Below are 17339 nucleotides of genomic sequence, written 5' to 3' on the forward strand. Positions count from 1 at the left end.
TATGTCCCAATATGAATCCACATGAGTGTTAGCCATGCGGATCACAAATTTCTGCTTAAATAAAAAAAAAGCCTGTAGTTGCCGTGTATTACGGTATTTCTGAAAGAAAACAGACCAGCGTACTCAAATTTACATTCGAGCCACGTTTATTGGTTTGAGCTTCATAACTGTGCATCGCAATGTTTATCTGATATACTAAAGTAGGAAAAAATGGCTAGCGCTAGGTACGGGAGCGTTCACCTATGCGTTTGCTATACCGGATGTTTCAGCGAACACTAAGAAAAATTTTAAAGGTTGCCTTTGGCGGTTAGCAGAATTCTAGTTCATGAGCTGGTCTACTCGAAGAGGCACACATTACTTGCAAAAAAATTTGAAATGTGGAATCGGCAAATAATAAAAATTCGCGTAGTTTTTAACTAATTACCTTATGGTCCATATCGCAATTTACAAGTTCCAGCCGAGGAGTTCGCAAGGCAAATCCACTTGGAACGAATTCTCCTGATGACACGAATTTCGAGATACTAATTCCCGAACTTTGCGGGCAAATGCATTGGCGTTCCAGTTACTTTCGTGCTTCAATGCATAAAACGACGTTTTGATAAGCAACTGGAACGCCCAATGCATTTCTCCGCAAAATTCGAGGATTAATATCTCGAAACTGGTGACATCCTGAGAATTCGTTCCAAGTGTTCCGGCCTTCCGAACTCCACGGCTAGAATTTGTAAATTGCAATATGGGCCATCAGGTAATTAGTTAGAAACAGTGAGTTTTTGATAATAAGTAGATTCTGCATTTCAATCTTTTGGTGCAAGTAATGTCCGCCTGTTCGAGCATACCAGCTCGTGAACTAGAATTGTGCCATGTGCCACGGGCGACCTCTAAAATGTTTGACATCATTCGCTGTAACACCCTGTACATTGCCGTACAACTAGCTGGGGAGTCTAGTACGGTTACTCACAACGCACTTTGAAGCGCGAGCGTGGTGATAAAGACATTACTTTGTTTAGTAGCAACATTAGCGGTGATACAGGGAAATCTGCCTCTTGCAAACAATATTCGATTTCTTTTAATATATCGTCATTCTTAAAGAGTAAGCAGGAGTTGTGCCACTTTAGGAGACAGCTTCCAGCCCCGATTCCTCCACATTTTCTTCGCCGGCCATTGCATACGCGTTTGCACATCGCATAATTAGTGTGCGTTTGGCTAGCAATCAAATATTTATTTCTCTCAAAATTAGAATAGCCAGGAACAGGGGACGCATGGAAAAAAATATACATTGATGCCGCTAAATACCGCCCGAGCACACGTTTTTCACGCAACAGTATCGTCACAATAACCGAAAACTCGAGCTAGCTTCGTATAGGTTCAAGGGCCAATGGGTCGCGCTCGAGCCGGACTGGGCCTAAACATTTAGGACCCGGTCCGGGTACGGGCGAGGTTCCGAATAACCGGGCCGGACTCGAGTGGGCCAAGGCATGACACTTTCGGGCTCGGGACGGGCCCGAAAAGACGGCTCGTGCAATGTTCTAGACCCTACACGGGGTCCGATAGCTTTCAAGGGCCTCAAATGTTTGCGCACCCGCGTAGGTCGCGTGCACGTTTCTCGGACCCGCGTATATTTACAGTTCGAACACCGTCGGAGAAGTTCAAGCGCAACGCGAAGCCCTTTTTATCGCAGTCAGGGCTTCGCCCACTGGGCAGACCCGACATTTCTTGACGCGTTCACTGAACTTAGTTCGCGGGCCACATAGTTCGCGCATTGCACATTTATTTAGCCAAGGTGGCAGCTGATCCGAGAAAAATAACTAAGCCGTGGGTTTACACCGTTAAAACCCCCACTCCACCAGCGGTGTCGAATTCGATCTGTTCTCGATGTACATATCCAATAAGCGATTGCATAGTTAAGCTACGCGATTTTCATGGATTGTTGCGCAGGCAGTCCCCCCCCCCCCCCCCCCGAAGGGAAGAGTGATCATTCTCTTCGTTGAGCTTACGTCAGCATATCTAGCAGGTGCCTCCCACGATAAGCGGAGGGAAAACCGGTGAGTAATTATCGCGCGCTCATTAAACTATTTCGGTTATCGAGAACTTTCCTCGAATGGGACCTTGCGCACTGCGACATGCGCATAATATTTAGCGGATAGACGAGACGGCTAAATTTACGATCTTACAGTGAGCACGTCGACGCCGTTAGGACAAAATTCGGCAGGCTGACTTAATGAATTCTCAATTCGCGTGTGCTGATCGCGGTATAGCTAGTCATGGAATGAAAGCGGAGTAATAGGAGACCGATGTATAAAATACTTTATTCACCAGTCAATGACTCACTAAAACATGCACGATGACACGTAAGAGGTGGACAATGTCTATGTACAAAGGCCTGGTCAATGGTTCATGGAGCGAGAATGGTATATGCACGCGACAGATTGTGACAGGCACAGAGCCGTGCTCGACACTAGATTTCGCTTGAGACGGTCGAAGGCGTTGCGCACGAAAGTCGTGCTCGCATGTTGCTCTTCTGAACTGCCTTTTGTCAGCTCTAAAAGAGCTGCCCTCGACTGGAATATCCGAGGCCAGATTTGCCGTATGAAACGGAAATCTGAATCACGCGTGAAGTTGACAGATGGTGACAATAATGTGTGATGGCAATGCTTGATAAATGGGGTCTCTAAAATGAATTCCGAGCGCAGTGGGTGACAACTTAAGTCTGAGAAACGCGCGTATGCGCACTGCAATCGGGGCACGTCTTTCAGACCAAAAGTGGCGTGGTAGCCGAACAAGCGAAGGAACGGTAACGCCAAGCTACTATCTGCGGTATCTGATGGCACACGTCCACTGGGGCAGTGGTACCGAGCCGTAGCAGACGATATTGCAGAGAATGGCGAAGTCTTCGCGGCCATCGAAGATGCGCCATGAAGAAGGGCCGACAATGAACTCCTGCGGCGACAAGGCCAGGAACCGGAGCTGGGGCATGAAGGGCTTCAAAACCGTCTTGACGTCCAGGGGCGGGGTTATGTCGCCGTCTGTTCCTTCGACCGTCAGGCTTCTAAGGACCTTGGCCCGGGCCCATTCGTGCAGCCTATGCACGACGCAGGTCTCGGGAACGTTGCGCACGTTGTTGAGCACGTACTCGACCGTGCCGTCCGAGGCGTCGATGAAGTCGTCGGAGCAGACGACGCCGACTCCGTCGTGTCGCAGCATGGACAGGACCACGTCGTCGATGGTGCCACCGTCGCTCAGCGATGCGTAGTCGATGAGACGGCACACGTTGCGAGCGCTGATGTGCGACACGATGTACTCGGAGCAGATTCGCTCCAAGTCCGTCGCCATGTACTTCACCGCCGCCGTTCTCGTGTACATGGCGTCCTCGACGCTCCTTAGCCGCGGCTTGCCTGCGTAGAAGTACCTGCAGCGAAGGAGTAATTCGTCAGCTGGGAATTGGAACCACCTTAGCTTTCCCAATGCACTGTCTAAAAGAAGGATCCCGGGCTCTTACTAATATGACGCTAGGAGCCAACTCAAGACAGAATTTCATAGAGCAATAGATGGATGTACGAAATGAATAAACTGCTGAAGAATGAATGTCCCTGAAGGCAGCGTTTCGACAAGGGGACTTGTCAGGGCAGCAACGCCTTGAGTGTTGGCTCCAACGACAATCCACGTTTGACCACTGCTATTTACTGCTGTACAGGGTGATCATTTCGAAGTGCTACGGAACGTTCAAAAATATGTCGTAAATGTCATAATTCTAGTCCTTGAGCTGGATTATTCAGAGGTTGACATTACTTGCACGATAAATCAAAACGTATTAAACTTATTAACAAAATTTCACTGGTTAACTCATATTACGTGACACCGCAATTTACGAATGGTAGATGGTGAGTGCCAGGCGTATCAGTTTGGAGATATAAGCCATCAAAGTCACCGTAAAAATACAGTGTTCCGCTTTTTTTTTAACAAAACGCTATTTTCTGCACTGAAATACAAAAGTAACTGGTACGCCCATGTATTTCGTACCACACGTTGAGAAACATGTTGAAACTGGTGTCATCATGGAAATTCGATCCAAGTGGATACGCCTTCCAAGCTCACCGACTACAATTCGTAAACTGTAATATCTGCCGTAAAGTAACTAAGAAGTCAATAATTTTTAATTGAATATATGTCGGTTTCTTGTGCTAGAAATGTCCGCCTCTTCGAATAATTCAGCCTAAGATTAATATGCTATCTGCCACAGGTGATTTTTGAAAATTCGGTAAACGTTCAGAATGATCACCCCATAGCAGCCGACTGGGAGACATCTCAATAGGACCTTAGTCAACTCGAGCTTTAGGAGCAGTAACAACGCATGTCAGATGAAAAACAAATTACAGCTTAAATCATCTCACGGTGACTTAATGGTAATACGATTAGCATTCGAGCAGTGTAAAGACACCATTTCTAAATTCGCGTTCATCTGTAGGGGTCATCGTGAGCCTTCCGCTGCTTCGGAGTCCTTTTGCCGACACTCCCTTGCCAAGGTCACCCATGAGCATGGTGTTCTGACACCGACAACATATGACGCCTGCGACAATGAGATGACAATTCTTAAATTATGACGACGGTATCAGGACGACAGCGGGATGACGATGAGATGACAACAACGGGATGACCAGGATTGCGTCATGATGACGAAAGATGGCACGACCACGACGGCACGACGACGGTACGACAACGGGTTTGTGGTAGAGACTGTTACGACGAGGCAATGGCCACTATGACACGACAATGGCCCATAATGACGATTTAATGATAGCAGAATTACGACATAATGACGAGAAAGGATCGACTTCGGTGGATCAACTTCGACGCATCAACAAAGGCGGTTTGTCCACGACAGCACGACGAGAATTGGGTAAATTTACAGAAGCGACGGTAAAACGACAGCGCAACGACGACTGGCACGAATGCAATGGTGTGACGCCGACGGCACAACAAAAGTCGAATGACGAAGCCGGAATGTCAACGATGGAGCGACCGCGATGGCGTCAGGACGACTGTGACATCACACGTGCGGGACGACGACAATGTCGGTGGTAGCATGACAACTAAAAACAATTATATTATGGGGTTTTACGTGCCAAAACCACTTTGATTATGAGGAACGCCGTAGTGGGGGACTCCGGAAATTTCAACCACCTGGGGTTCTTTAACGTGCACCTAAGTCTAAGTACATGGCGGTTTTCGCATTTTGTCTCCATCGAAACGAGGCCGCCGTGACCGGGATTCGATACCGCGAGCTCGTGCTCAGCAGCCCAACAGCATAGCCACTGAGCAACCACGGCGGGTAGCATGACAACTGACAACGGTATGGAAACAATGGGTTCACGACGAGTGCACGACGACGTTGGCGTTAGGACGATTGCAGGAAACGTCGGATGACGATGGCAGAGTGACGGCATTGACATGACCACGAGGGCACGGATGCGACTGTATGACCGCGGATACAGGATAGCGACTGTTTGCCGATGATGACATGACAAGATCGGCATAATTGCGACTGAGTGACGACAATACGATTACAGTAGAATGACAAAGAATGATCGACGTCGATGAAACGAAGGCGGTACCATGACGGCACGACAATGTGACGACGTTGCGGAAGCGATGTCAATGATAACACGACAGCGTGCCGAGCCCTGCGAATTATAATGACGATCGAACAACTGCGACAGCATCGCGACGACGGTATGACAACGTATGCATGACGACCACTGTGTGATGACACAAAGACGACCATGTCATGACACTGGCGTGGGAATGATGGGATGAAGAGGAGTATATGAGGACAATGACGTCACGACGACTGCGTCGGGAAGCAAGTAGACTTCCGTGGCGGGACGATGACGGCATGAGGAGAGTCGGATGAGGAAGCTGGAGTTACGAAGATGGAACCACGAAAACGGCAGCACGACCCCACCTACTGGCGCAAGCTATTGAACACCTTGGGGCACAGGGTCGGCGTAGAAAGCTTGACGATGACGACACAACCGTATGTTCACTGCGAAGTTGAAATTGGAATCACCGCGAAGTTGGAATGACCACGATGGAATGACCACGAGCACATACGCAGTGGCCCACGCTGGTAGACAATTTGGGCAGCTGGGTTGGCGTAAGAGGCTAGATAGAGACACAGCAGGCTCAAAACGCCTGAAGTAGGCAAATAATGCAAATTTGCAAATAAGTAGGCAAATAAGGCAAATAATGCAAAAAACACTGGTAGAACCGAACAAAAAAAATTCACTCCTAAAGCGTGGTCACCACGCGAAGCACGCAAAACCGAAAATGGGGTGAAAGAATGGTGAAACAGAAGACTCACAATATAGACTGCTTGCGAAGTTTGACTTTCACGGTGTAACACTCGGTTTAACTAACAGCTTCGCTGTTCGACCGTCTTCACGGACTGGAAGGGGCGGCGATTTCTTTTTTCTTTCTGATACAGCTTTAAAGGCGAGCCCTATAAAGTATGCATCCATATGTAAACTAAAATTGTTACAATGGCGATGCTCGTTTCAGCGCTGCTCGGAAAAATGTCTACGAAGTAACTTGAACTTGGTGAATTATGTTATTGCTTTGTGATCAAACTCGCGCCAATGGCGCATGCCTTTCTTTTTTTATAGAAACTTACGGCAACGGCTGCGAATCTGACGTCACGCTCGTCAGACTAATGTAAATGTGGACGAGGCGATCAAGCTGCTCCTTAGAATTTCACACTACAATTGTTTTCAAACTAGCATCAAAGATATATCTTGGAACGCTGTACCTCGGTGTATGAAGAAATGGAATACGCGTATATGTAATGCGAGAGTGGCAGCTTCTTTAACAGTCGGAGTATCTTTTTTGTCGCCTGGGCCAGTTGTAGCTTGCCACGTTATTTAAGAACGTCGCATCATCCTGCTGCGTGTTCATGTTATTCATACGTCTACATGCTTCGTCGCTCTCGTGCTAAATAACGGGCGTCTTGAACGGTCCCGGCGTTGGCTGCGAGATATTTTTCATGGAGTGTAGATATGCGCTTTCCGTAGCGAATCTCTTTCCTTGAAACTATGTCAACAGCACCGGAATTGTTTCAATAAAATGGTAGCCTGTTTCTCTTGGAATGCCGTCCATGTGCGTCGCTGCGAACTCCTCTACTACAGAGAACATCAACAGGCAATAAATGCGTCTGCACCAAGATACTACGTAGAGTACCGAGCCTGACAAGTTCAAACAAATGCCACTAAGTATTCGTCGACGAAGGACGGTGCTGGGACGACCACCGAACGCAACGTACCTGAGCATGCAGGCGAATCCGTCCGGATGGATGTCGGTGATGATCACCTGGTCCTTCTCCGGAAGGCTTCCGAAGAACATCGTGCCGAAGACCTCGTTCATCATGGCCAGGAACTGCTTGTGGGCCTTGAACGTGCGCGTAACAGGAAACTTCTCCGGAAGCACAATGAATTCGACGTCGGCGAATTCACCGCTGTCGAGGAACTTGAGAAACTTAAACTGGAAATGATGAAGACGAAACATTGTCATTGATGTTTTCAAAAGATGTGAGCACGCACGAGAACAAGAACAACAACATCATTGCAAGAAAGACAGCGGAGCAGCAATATCAATGATAAACGAAAAAAAAAAATGAACAGACGCAGGCACTGGCTATCAACTGCTGGTTATTCACAGGGACGACTTATAAACATGCATGGCAGAAATATATTAGAAATAGCCATATAAAAGTCCTTTCTGTGAATAAACTTGAAGTTGATAGCCAGTACCAGTGTTTTGTCCCATTGATACGGTTGCTGCGACGTTTTTCTTGCAATGTCGCTCAACCAGCCAGCTCCTGTAACTTCTCATTCTTGTACTGATAACTTGCGCACGAATGAAAGCTCTCAGCGGCAATCCACTACGTCTAATAAAGGTAGTTTCGCATACCTTAATGGTGCACAAAGTGTGCAGAAGCTGGGGTATTGTGAGAAAACGTGATGTCACTGTCATAACTACTTGGAACAAACACGCCAAGGATAAGAAGACCGCCTTTGACAAATACAGGTTCATCTATCGAAGCGTCAGCGAGTCTGTCTGAGGCAGTTTACAATTGCTCATTTAATGTTGCTACGTGCTATTCGAAGATGTCGACCTTTGGATTTATTGAGACGTACTCATAAGTGGCATCTGGCTGACCCGAGGACGACGACGTGCCTTGCTTGATGTTGGCTGTCTTCTATGTTGGCCAGTGCTTGCTACTCCTTGCAAATACACCTTGTGAATACTGTCCCTATACTGTGCCTGCAATACTTTGGTGCAGCAGGCAGGGCTTAGTTTCCTATTTTAATTATTTTACTTTTATTAATTTTTATTGCCCAACACAACCTTTATGTCCCTATACTGTGCTTCCACGTAACAATACATTTTACAACATATATATCAAATGTATCAATATGATTCAGTACCACCTTTTTGATGTCCAAACCACGTGTGGACTGGAATGACCCGAGCAGGGTGCCCTGGCACTGCTTCGTAGCGTTCGAATGCCTCCCACGCCGCCTATGCATAACCCCGTTTCGTATTTCTTTATTCCAATGCACACTTTTCACGCTTCTGTGCCTTCCTTTTCTGTGCTTTTCTCGCCCCTCCCCTATGGGGCAGCGTGCGTTGTGCCCTTTGCCCAGGTAGCTTCCAGCATGTATTCAAACATCCAGTCCCTTTCGACGGTAACATTTCACAGATGTTGCACTTTAGAGAGCGGGCCACTAAACAAACGAACGGCAACATTACATGGAAGTTTAACGCAATAAAACTGCCCTACAATATGACCCGGTCAAGCTATTCCGACGAGTGAATATCTTAAACCGGCTCTCTTAAACCAAACAGACCCGTAAGTTGGAGAAGAGTTTTTGTCAGGCGAAGTGCAAGTTACAATAAATGCTCGTTGATAGCGGTAGACCGTTATTTATTGTTGCCAAAGGAGGGTCAGTCGGCTTTGAACGACCTGGGGCAGTTTTAACAATTTCTTGAAGCAGCTGGACCTCGAATCATTAAAGAATACTGATGATGATGATGATGTTTGAGGTTTAATGGCGCAAGGGCCAGGTATGGCCAAAGAGCGCCATGCTAGTGGTAATGAATATGTCGTGGTCTGATGGGCTCTGTGAATTTCATGTGACTTGGCTGTAGAGGGGCCTAAAAGAGTGTGTAAATTGCATAAAAATTACCCGTAATAAAATTATGGCAATGATTAATGACATGTACTATGATCACTAAAATGCATTAAAAAAGAATGATGCATTATATAAAATATGCGAGAGACTAAAATTGTCTAAGAGCACTACTGCCTCGCCAGAGCCCTTGAAACGCAAGGGCCGAGAGGCATGTGCTATACAAAATAGCTATCACAGCGGCATCCTCTGGAGAGAGGAGACGCTATGAACGTATAGGGCTAATTACATGTAACACGACATCTTTCAGGAAGTCTAGGACAGCGTTAGTGTCAAAGAGTGGTTCAGGGCCGAGTAACATTACAGGATGAAGGGGAATGTGCTGCCGGTATGCTAATGGAAAATGTTTATTTCTGTCAGATTCTGCTTTCCGACACTCCAGGAGGACATGGAGGACGGTCAGCCTCTCCCCGCATCTCCCACAGGTTGGGGGCTCATTTCCAGTAAGTAAAAAGTTATGCGTGCCAAAAGTGTGTCCTATTCTTAGACAACAGGATAAGACGTCTGTCCGGCGTGATTTTGTTACAGGAGGCCAGAAACCTAATTGTGGCTTTATTACATGCAGCTTATTATTTGTTTCCTGGTCCCACAAGCGTTGCCAGTAGTTTCGCAGTTTTCTTCTTAAGAAAGGCTTCAGGTCTGCGACAGGGACTGCAGCGGTAGAATTAACAGTGTGTGATGCAATTGATGTGGCCATTTGGTCCGCTAGAACGTTACCCTGGATGCCCCTATGTCCAGGCACCCAGCATATTATCACATGCTGGTTAGATACATATGCTTTACATAGGAAGGAATAGAGTTCAATTATTATAGGATTTTTGTGCTTACAGAACGATATCAAAGACTTCAAAACACTTAGGGAGTCCGTATATATAATTGATTTTTTGAGTTTTGATTTCCTTATATGCTTCACGGTCGACAGTATTGCGTAGGCCTCAGCCGTGAAGATACTAGTTTCCGGATGCAGTAAATCGAATTCCGAGAAGGATGGACCGACGGCTGCATAGGACACCCCGTCGCGTGACTTCGATGCATCTGTGTAGAACTCCGTGCAGGAGTATTTGTACTGGAGTTCCCGGAAATGCATTTGGATTTCAATCTCTGGAGCATGCTTTGTGACTTCCACGAAAGATATATCGCATTGTATGAGCTGCCACTCCCAAGGAGGTAGCAGCTTGGCTGGATGCATTAGGCGAAACTCGAGGAGTGGAACATGCATTTCTTCACTAAGCTCCCTCACACGCAGCGAGAAAGGCTGTTTTACAGAGGGACGATTGCGAAATAGCGTAGCATATGCCATGTCATTAATGGTATTAAAACAGGGATGTTGTAGATTTGAGTGGACTTTCAGAAAATATGTTTGGCTGATGTATGTTCTCTGCAGATGAAGTGACCACTCATTGGATTCTACATATAAACTTTGTATGGGACTCGTTCTGAAAGCGCCAGTGGCCAGTCGAATTCCTAGATGGTGGACTGGGTCTAGCATCTTTAGTGCGCTCGGGGCGGCTGAGTGATAAATCACGGCGCCATAGTCTAGTCGTGATCGAATTAGGCTTTTATAGAGTCATTAAGCACTTCCTGTCACTACCCCATGTGGTCTGGGATAGAAATTTAATTATGTTCATTGTTTTTAGACATTTTTCTTTAAGATGTTTAATGTGGGGGACGAAGGTGAGTCTGTAGTCAAGTATGACACCTAGAATACTGTTCTCATGTGGAAACCAGATACGCTTTTTTTTTTGTTACGCGCCGAAAATGCGTGGCAGATTTCGTATCGGTCACCTTGACAACGCAGATAATTAAGAAAATTAAATTAAACATGGCCTATACGATTGGGATCTCTCCTACCTTGTCTTGAGGCCATTAAACCTAAGCCCATCCCCGCGCTTCGCGTCTGGTCGCGTCACTACCCTTGGCAGGCACCCTACGTGTCAGGCCTGGTGGTGAATCATAGGAAAGGAATTAGAAAAGCATATAGGAAAATTCAAGGAGGAAAAACATGTAACAATGCAATTTTTTTTAATTAATGGCTCTCCCGTAATTGAGAATAGACGCAACCATGAAATGGCAAGCGGCGGAGTGGCTTGGTTGGAGATGATACTAGCCGCAATCTTAAAATGGGGCATAATGCCTGTTCGCAACCACACACCATACTGTGCTCTGGTTCATATGGACGCTGCCTAGCTAGAAGAAAGCCGGCTGAAAGCCGCACGACAGCCAACGAATGACACCAGGGAGACAAAGCATACCGCCTACCTACAAGGAGAACGCCACAAGGAGGCACCACGGAGCGTGGCGCCATCTCTCGAGGCGACTCAAAACCCGCGCCGCGGAACTCGCGGAATGCTGGCGTTCAAAAGAGCACAGGCAGCCCTGTCTCGGTGCCAAAGATGACAATGATGAGTGTGGTGCCCTGTATCTGCCTTTTGAATGTCGCTATTGCGAATGGCACAAAGTTTCAGCGTACTAGAAGTGACAGCTTCAGTGACAGTATGAACAAGCGTTAGGAACTCGGAAGCTCTATATTTTTTTTTACTTATCTGGGCACTAACGAGCGTGTGTAAGGCGGTCCTGTAAGAAGGGTTGGGTGCCATAGACCGCAGTTTCATAAGTTTTGACTGGTTGCCCTGATCTCATTTTGTTCTCGCGACTTGACGGGATATTCTCGTTTCAGTGCCCGGATAACGGCTCTGGCTTGTGGCTCAAGGTCACTTGAAGGTCGCCGAAAACAGGAGCTAAAAGAAGGTCATGCTTGAAAAGTCCATGATTCAACACGTGATTCGAACCGAGGAACTCCCAGAGATGAGCTCAACACTGACGCGGCGCCGCGAAACCGGAGCGGACAGCGCGCTTAATCCCAAGTATTTATGCTCTGTTGCGTACTGCAGCTCCGCTAAGTACAGAGCTAAACGCGTTCTCCCCCGTGGTACTGTAGTATTTATGGAGAGGCAGATACCGCGAGACGTAGTCCTTAGATGGCTCACACAACTCACGCATGCGGACGGTGCTCGGGCAAATACGAGAAAGAAGGTCTTCGATGGAACCACACACACGTTTGGTCAGCTGCTTATTGAGCGTTAAATGTGCAGAAGACGAATAGCTGTCGTTAGTATAACATAAGATGATACGGTGAATCAACTTTTGCTTTTACAGATATACTTACGGGGGCCATCGAGCAGATTCTCGTGTGCAGCGGACAAAAGCAGCGGCAAGTGAGCAGACACTTATGTGCAGGTCTTCTTGTCTAGACCAAAGAGTGGGCAAAAGAAAGCTATCAGAACAGCGAACTGCACAGCGTCAAAACAGAAGCAAGATTTTTTACTACCACAATATCTACAAGCGACGTGACGTACAGTAATATACGTTCAAGCTCGTGGATGTACAGCTTTCCAAGTACTCAATCCCACGGCCACGTCGGATGACGTGACGGTCAGTGCCGTGTCAGGTAGCGCAGCTGAGTAGACGCATGCCCGCACAGTATTGTCCCGTCTGAGCATCGTCTGCTAAGTGATTCTCGCACTTTTGAATTTAAGCATCTAGTATTACCTGGCAGAAAAACACTTGGAATTTTTACTTACAAAAAGAGCCCTTTACCAAAGAACATACCGAGTAAATAGTTTTCGTCAAATGAATGTCCAGACTAACATAAAAATAAACGCGCACAAAACAATGAATGCAAGCTTTTACCATGGAAACGGAACCTATAGCGACATGCGTACGCATGTCGGTGCAAAGTGTATGCAAAGCTAGGTGCGGCAGACATTCCATATGTGATGGCACACGTATATATAATAATTACCCGGTTTCTTTCTGGTTTTTTTTTGTTCTTTTTTTTAAGCGAAGTTGAAAGCAACGCGGAAGGAGGAAACTCGAAACGAGAGAAAAATTAAGATTAGTCAGAAATATTAAGCGATTAGGCGACCGTGAATATAGTCTCAGTACAAGGTGTGGTATCTTAAAGGAGCTTTCTTCGAAAAATTAAAGCACCAATTTGTGCTAATCTCGCACTATCCCCTAGCGCAGTCGGCTCTTGCGGGGAACTATTTCTACGTCAGTTACAAAACATGTTGCGCACCTGCCAGGGGCGCTGTCTAATGCGCAATTCATTTCAGGCACGTTGTAAAAGCACCGTCAGTCATTTGGCTTTCCTAAGGTTAACACACTACAAATTTCCATTATTTCTTCGTTTTCTACAGTCAGCGCATGGTGACCCTGTTGCACTCAGCAAAAGGCACACGGCGCCTTCTCGCTTTTCTGGCGAATAAATCCTTTGTATTTCACTCCCGCCTTCCTTCCGACCTTTTACTTCCCAGCTGGCAACCGGCCCCAACCATAGTCAACTTCCCTGTATTTCCTTATCTTTATCTCTAGTCGCAATTGTGCGCAAGCTTTGTTCGTTGGAATGTGCAGGAAGCTTATGCGCGATCCGCAAGGTGAAGTAAAACTACACACGTTTACCGCGTGGCGCCATGATATAGCGCGTCACAGTTGTCAGGCAGTTGTGTTGGGCACAATGTGAAATGCGCATAAGCTATCACACTTCAAATAACGCTGACAAAAATGACGTAATCACCGGAGGCTGCCCGACGGCGCTACACTTGGGACGAAAGGATTGCGAGCTCTGGAAAGGCGAAAGGAAGAGTTTAGAAAATGTATAAATTGAAAAAGGTGCGCGTTGAGGTTAAATGTAGCTGCGCCTTGGTTGAACTGCCGAAAGTCCAGTTCAGTGTTGTGCCGAGCGTGCAGGCGATTTGTTCTTCCGTCATAATAGATGACGCCGATATACCTTTGCGCTTAACGCTAGCGCGAATGGTCGAGATTCGGCTTGTGCTGGTACGAAATATTGCAAGGCGTAGCGCAAATAAGACACGCGGGCTGGAGAAATGCCAGGGCTTTGGGCACGTGTGATCTGTCCACACTCCTGTGTTTTATCAGTGTTATTTCCTGCAATATAAAAAAACATAGAACGGTATTCCGGGGTTATACGTGCCAAAACCACACGATTATGAGGCATGCCGTATTGTCGGATTAATTTTGGCTACCTGGTGTTCTTTAACGTGCACCCAATGCAGGTACACAGAAGTCTTTGCATGTCACCTCCATCGAAATGCGACCGGTATTTCATTCCGCGCCTTTGCCGATTAGCGGCGCACCGCCATTTAACGAGTACTTCACTACGGTGGGTTTCTTGCGATATAAGCAAATGGCGAAATGATTCGCCAGGATTAAGCGCTAGGATAGGTCCAGTAACCGTCCCATTAATACACTTACGTTGTTGAGCAGAACGGGGCGATTAGCAACGATGTCTGAAACCCGAGCAGTTAGGTGTGTAGCGCTCAGCGATTCAAACGAGGTACCCTTACCCCATCGCGACCGGAGCTGTTTGCGCTTAGTGAACGCCGAGGGGCGGAGTGCAGTCGCAATGCATCACAAAGGCTCTCGCGTTCACGTGATACAGAAATGCCTGAGCTCGGTGTCCGCAGCGACCACCTGCGGTGCAAAAATGAGTGCTGGCAGCCACAGGCTCCGAGCATGGCGTTTCGATCGGTGAGCACTTAACAGATTCACAGTTATGCGAAGCACACTTCGCGCGTATTCGCCTAAGCGTTCGCGCAAAGACGGATACTCAAAATCGGATTCAATGGAACTTCTCAGTAAGCCGCGTACTACATCGTGTCCGACCGGAAGGGTCAGCGCGCAGTAAAGAAAAGGGACGAGAAATAAAACCGAACAAAACGGCGCAGTACACTTACAGAAGCACGGTATAACAACGTCGAGTCCGCAATGTCAAGCGGTGGCCATGCATGCGTGATGGTCGAGACGCTAAGGCGAGGAACTCACGCAGGTCCTCGCGAGGCTGAATTGGGCGGCACGGCAAGACGAGGAATGGCGCGCTGTGCGCTGGAGGCACAGCAAGCGACACCGACGGGCGTTCACCTGATCCTACCACGTGACGTGGATGTAACACTCACGCTAAACAAAGTTTACGTCTATCGGGCCGCGTCTCGTCCGCGAACAATAATCGTCATGTCTTGCTTATCTATTATTTAATGAAACGTTCTGCGGCCGCTGCTTTCCTTTCAAAAACGCTGCGTAACGCTGCAGATACACACGTGTCGTTGGTGACGTCGAAGTAGTGGGCGCGCGGCCCCGGTACATCCCCGGCTAAAAAAATCACAATGCTCTCAAGAAAGATGACGTTCATTCCTTTTCTTACGTTTACAGGCCAACCAAAGGAATAGATAAAGTTTGGTGCAAGTTTCTGAAGAGTACATTCAGTTAAGATTCAAAACTGAAAAAAAAAAAAGTTGCGCTTCGGGTGCTGCTCGGAGAGGATAAATCCTACGGCGCTTAACCATGGTATGCCCAAACACAGTTACACATAATTTGCAATACGTTCTACTTCTGTATTTCTGGCCATATAGAGGGTACATTTGTAAAAAAAAAAAAAGGAAAAATGAAATGTTATTGGAGTTATAAACTAAGTAGTGAAATAATTCAGATATTAGTTATTTATTTGTTAAGCTATCCACGGCTGAAAATTCAGTCCAGCATATCAAAAACGCAACTGTAGGCTTGACATCAAACTCGGCATATCATGCATGATACGTGATTAAATATAAACGGTTAAAACGGCGCCGCTACCATAGTATAGCCCCAAGGAGGCCAATCGGATGCGTTAGATGCCGACTTTCAAGCATTTCGTGCAGGCTTCATTTCTCGGTTCTCCTGTAGGGCAACATGATCGAAGTGACCCCACGCGCTGTTTTGACGCCGTCGCTATCGATTGATTGATTGATTGATTGATGGTGTTTAATGTTCCGAAGGAAGAAAGTGGCCCCCACAGACTCCGTAAAGAAAAGCTCCTGATTAAGTTATGCCACCCAGGGTTCCTCGACTTATAAGAATGGCACGGAACGATTTTAATTAAAAGGAGCAAACATAGCCCAGTCCTGCCGATAATCGTGGTCGTTCGGTAAACTTGCACTGGTTAGCGCACTTGGCACTAATGACTGACCATCTGTACTGCAAAGCGGCCCAAAGCGAGAGGACTGTTTCAGCATTATGCAGCACCGAACGACTGAAATGGCCAACTTCTTATCGGTGGCTCTATGTTGTAACATTCCATTTCATTCCGCTCCATTCCATTCCATACCATTGCACTTTCTATTATTTTTCGTGATTGGCTCTGATGCCGCCGTTATCGCCAGTATCGGTCACTCAGCGTGAGGCATTATACGAAAAGAAGAAAGGAAAACGACCCACCGCGGAGGCTATGGGTTTCTGCAGCTGAGCACGAGGTCGAAGGTTCGAATCCCGGGCCTGGCATGGCTGCATTTCCATGGGAGGCGAATCGCGAAAACATTTGTGCAGTTAAGATTTAGGTGTACGTTAAAGAACCACAGATCTTTCAATATAATCCCAAAATTGTTTCGCATATAAAACCCAAAGATTTATTTAACATTTCCCGAGCGCCTAGGCTCCCATTGTAGGATTCTGCTGCAGCAGTTGGGTTCTCGGCAAAAGAGAGATAAAGAAAGAGAAGGAGAAGGTTTAATGAGAGGAAACGCAGGGAGGTTGGTTGGAGGAGCGTGCTTCTGTCCTGCTAGCTATAACTGCACACTTGGGTAAAGGTGACTGGTAAAGCAAAGAAAACTAGAGGGCGGTGAGAACTGATGATGGAATAGTCCAGTGAGATAAGCACCTGCTGTCCGTTCAGTCTGATTTGATCAGTGCCTCTGACAAGTGGTGACGCACACTATTACACGCAAAGAATCTACACACACAAATCCCATATGAATTTAAGCATAACTGTGTGAACTATCACATGTCACAGCCCAGACCATCCAACTGGCTACACGACTTCATTCAGTAACTGTCTACCATCGTGCCTCCAAGCAAAGTTTACTGACTCTCGCTCACATCACATAAGCACCTTGTTAACAAAGGTTGAAAATCATGTTATTGAAAACCGCTGAAGTTACTGGCTTTCACTTGAATATCTCGTCACTGAAATGCTTATGTACATGCTTTCTCAATCACTAATCTCACCGCTAACGATAAGGCAAATCTTTATACGAAGTGCTTTCAACG

At 46.8% G+C, this 17339-nt stretch overlaps 1 protein-coding gene across 1 annotated transcript; it reads right to left on the reverse strand.

The window, feature by feature from the left end:
• Window positions 1–2287: 2287 nt before the first annotated feature.
• Window positions 2288–16094, reverse strand: LOC126534587 (BTB/POZ domain-containing protein 6-like). The gene is made up of 4 exons (XM_050181854.3): window positions 14999–16094; window positions 12409–12489; window positions 7313–7530; window positions 2288–3406 (listed from the first exon to the last, which is right to left on the reverse strand). The coding sequence occupies exons 2-4, from the start codon at window positions 12415–12417 to the stop codon at window positions 2806–2808; spliced, it is 828 nt and encodes a 275-aa protein (XP_050037811.1). The 5' UTR covers window positions 12418–12489; window positions 14999–16094; the 3' UTR covers window positions 2288–2805.
• Window positions 16095–17339: the final 1245 nt, after the last annotated feature.

The sequence above is a fragment of the Dermacentor andersoni genome, chromosome 7, assembly GCF_023375885.2.
Source record: "Dermacentor andersoni chromosome 7, qqDerAnde1_hic_scaffold, whole genome shotgun sequence".
In the NCBI taxonomy this organism is placed as follows: domain Eukaryota; kingdom Metazoa; phylum Arthropoda; class Arachnida; order Ixodida; family Ixodidae; genus Dermacentor; species Dermacentor andersoni.

Excerpts from the sequence above, each read along its gene's own strand:
- LOC126534587 (XM_050181854.3), bottom strand. Across the intron at positions 3,407-7,312 it reads GGATTCGCCTGCATGCTCAG|GTACTTCTACGCAGGCAAGC; the intron begins GTACGTTGCGTT and ends CCTTCGCTGCAG.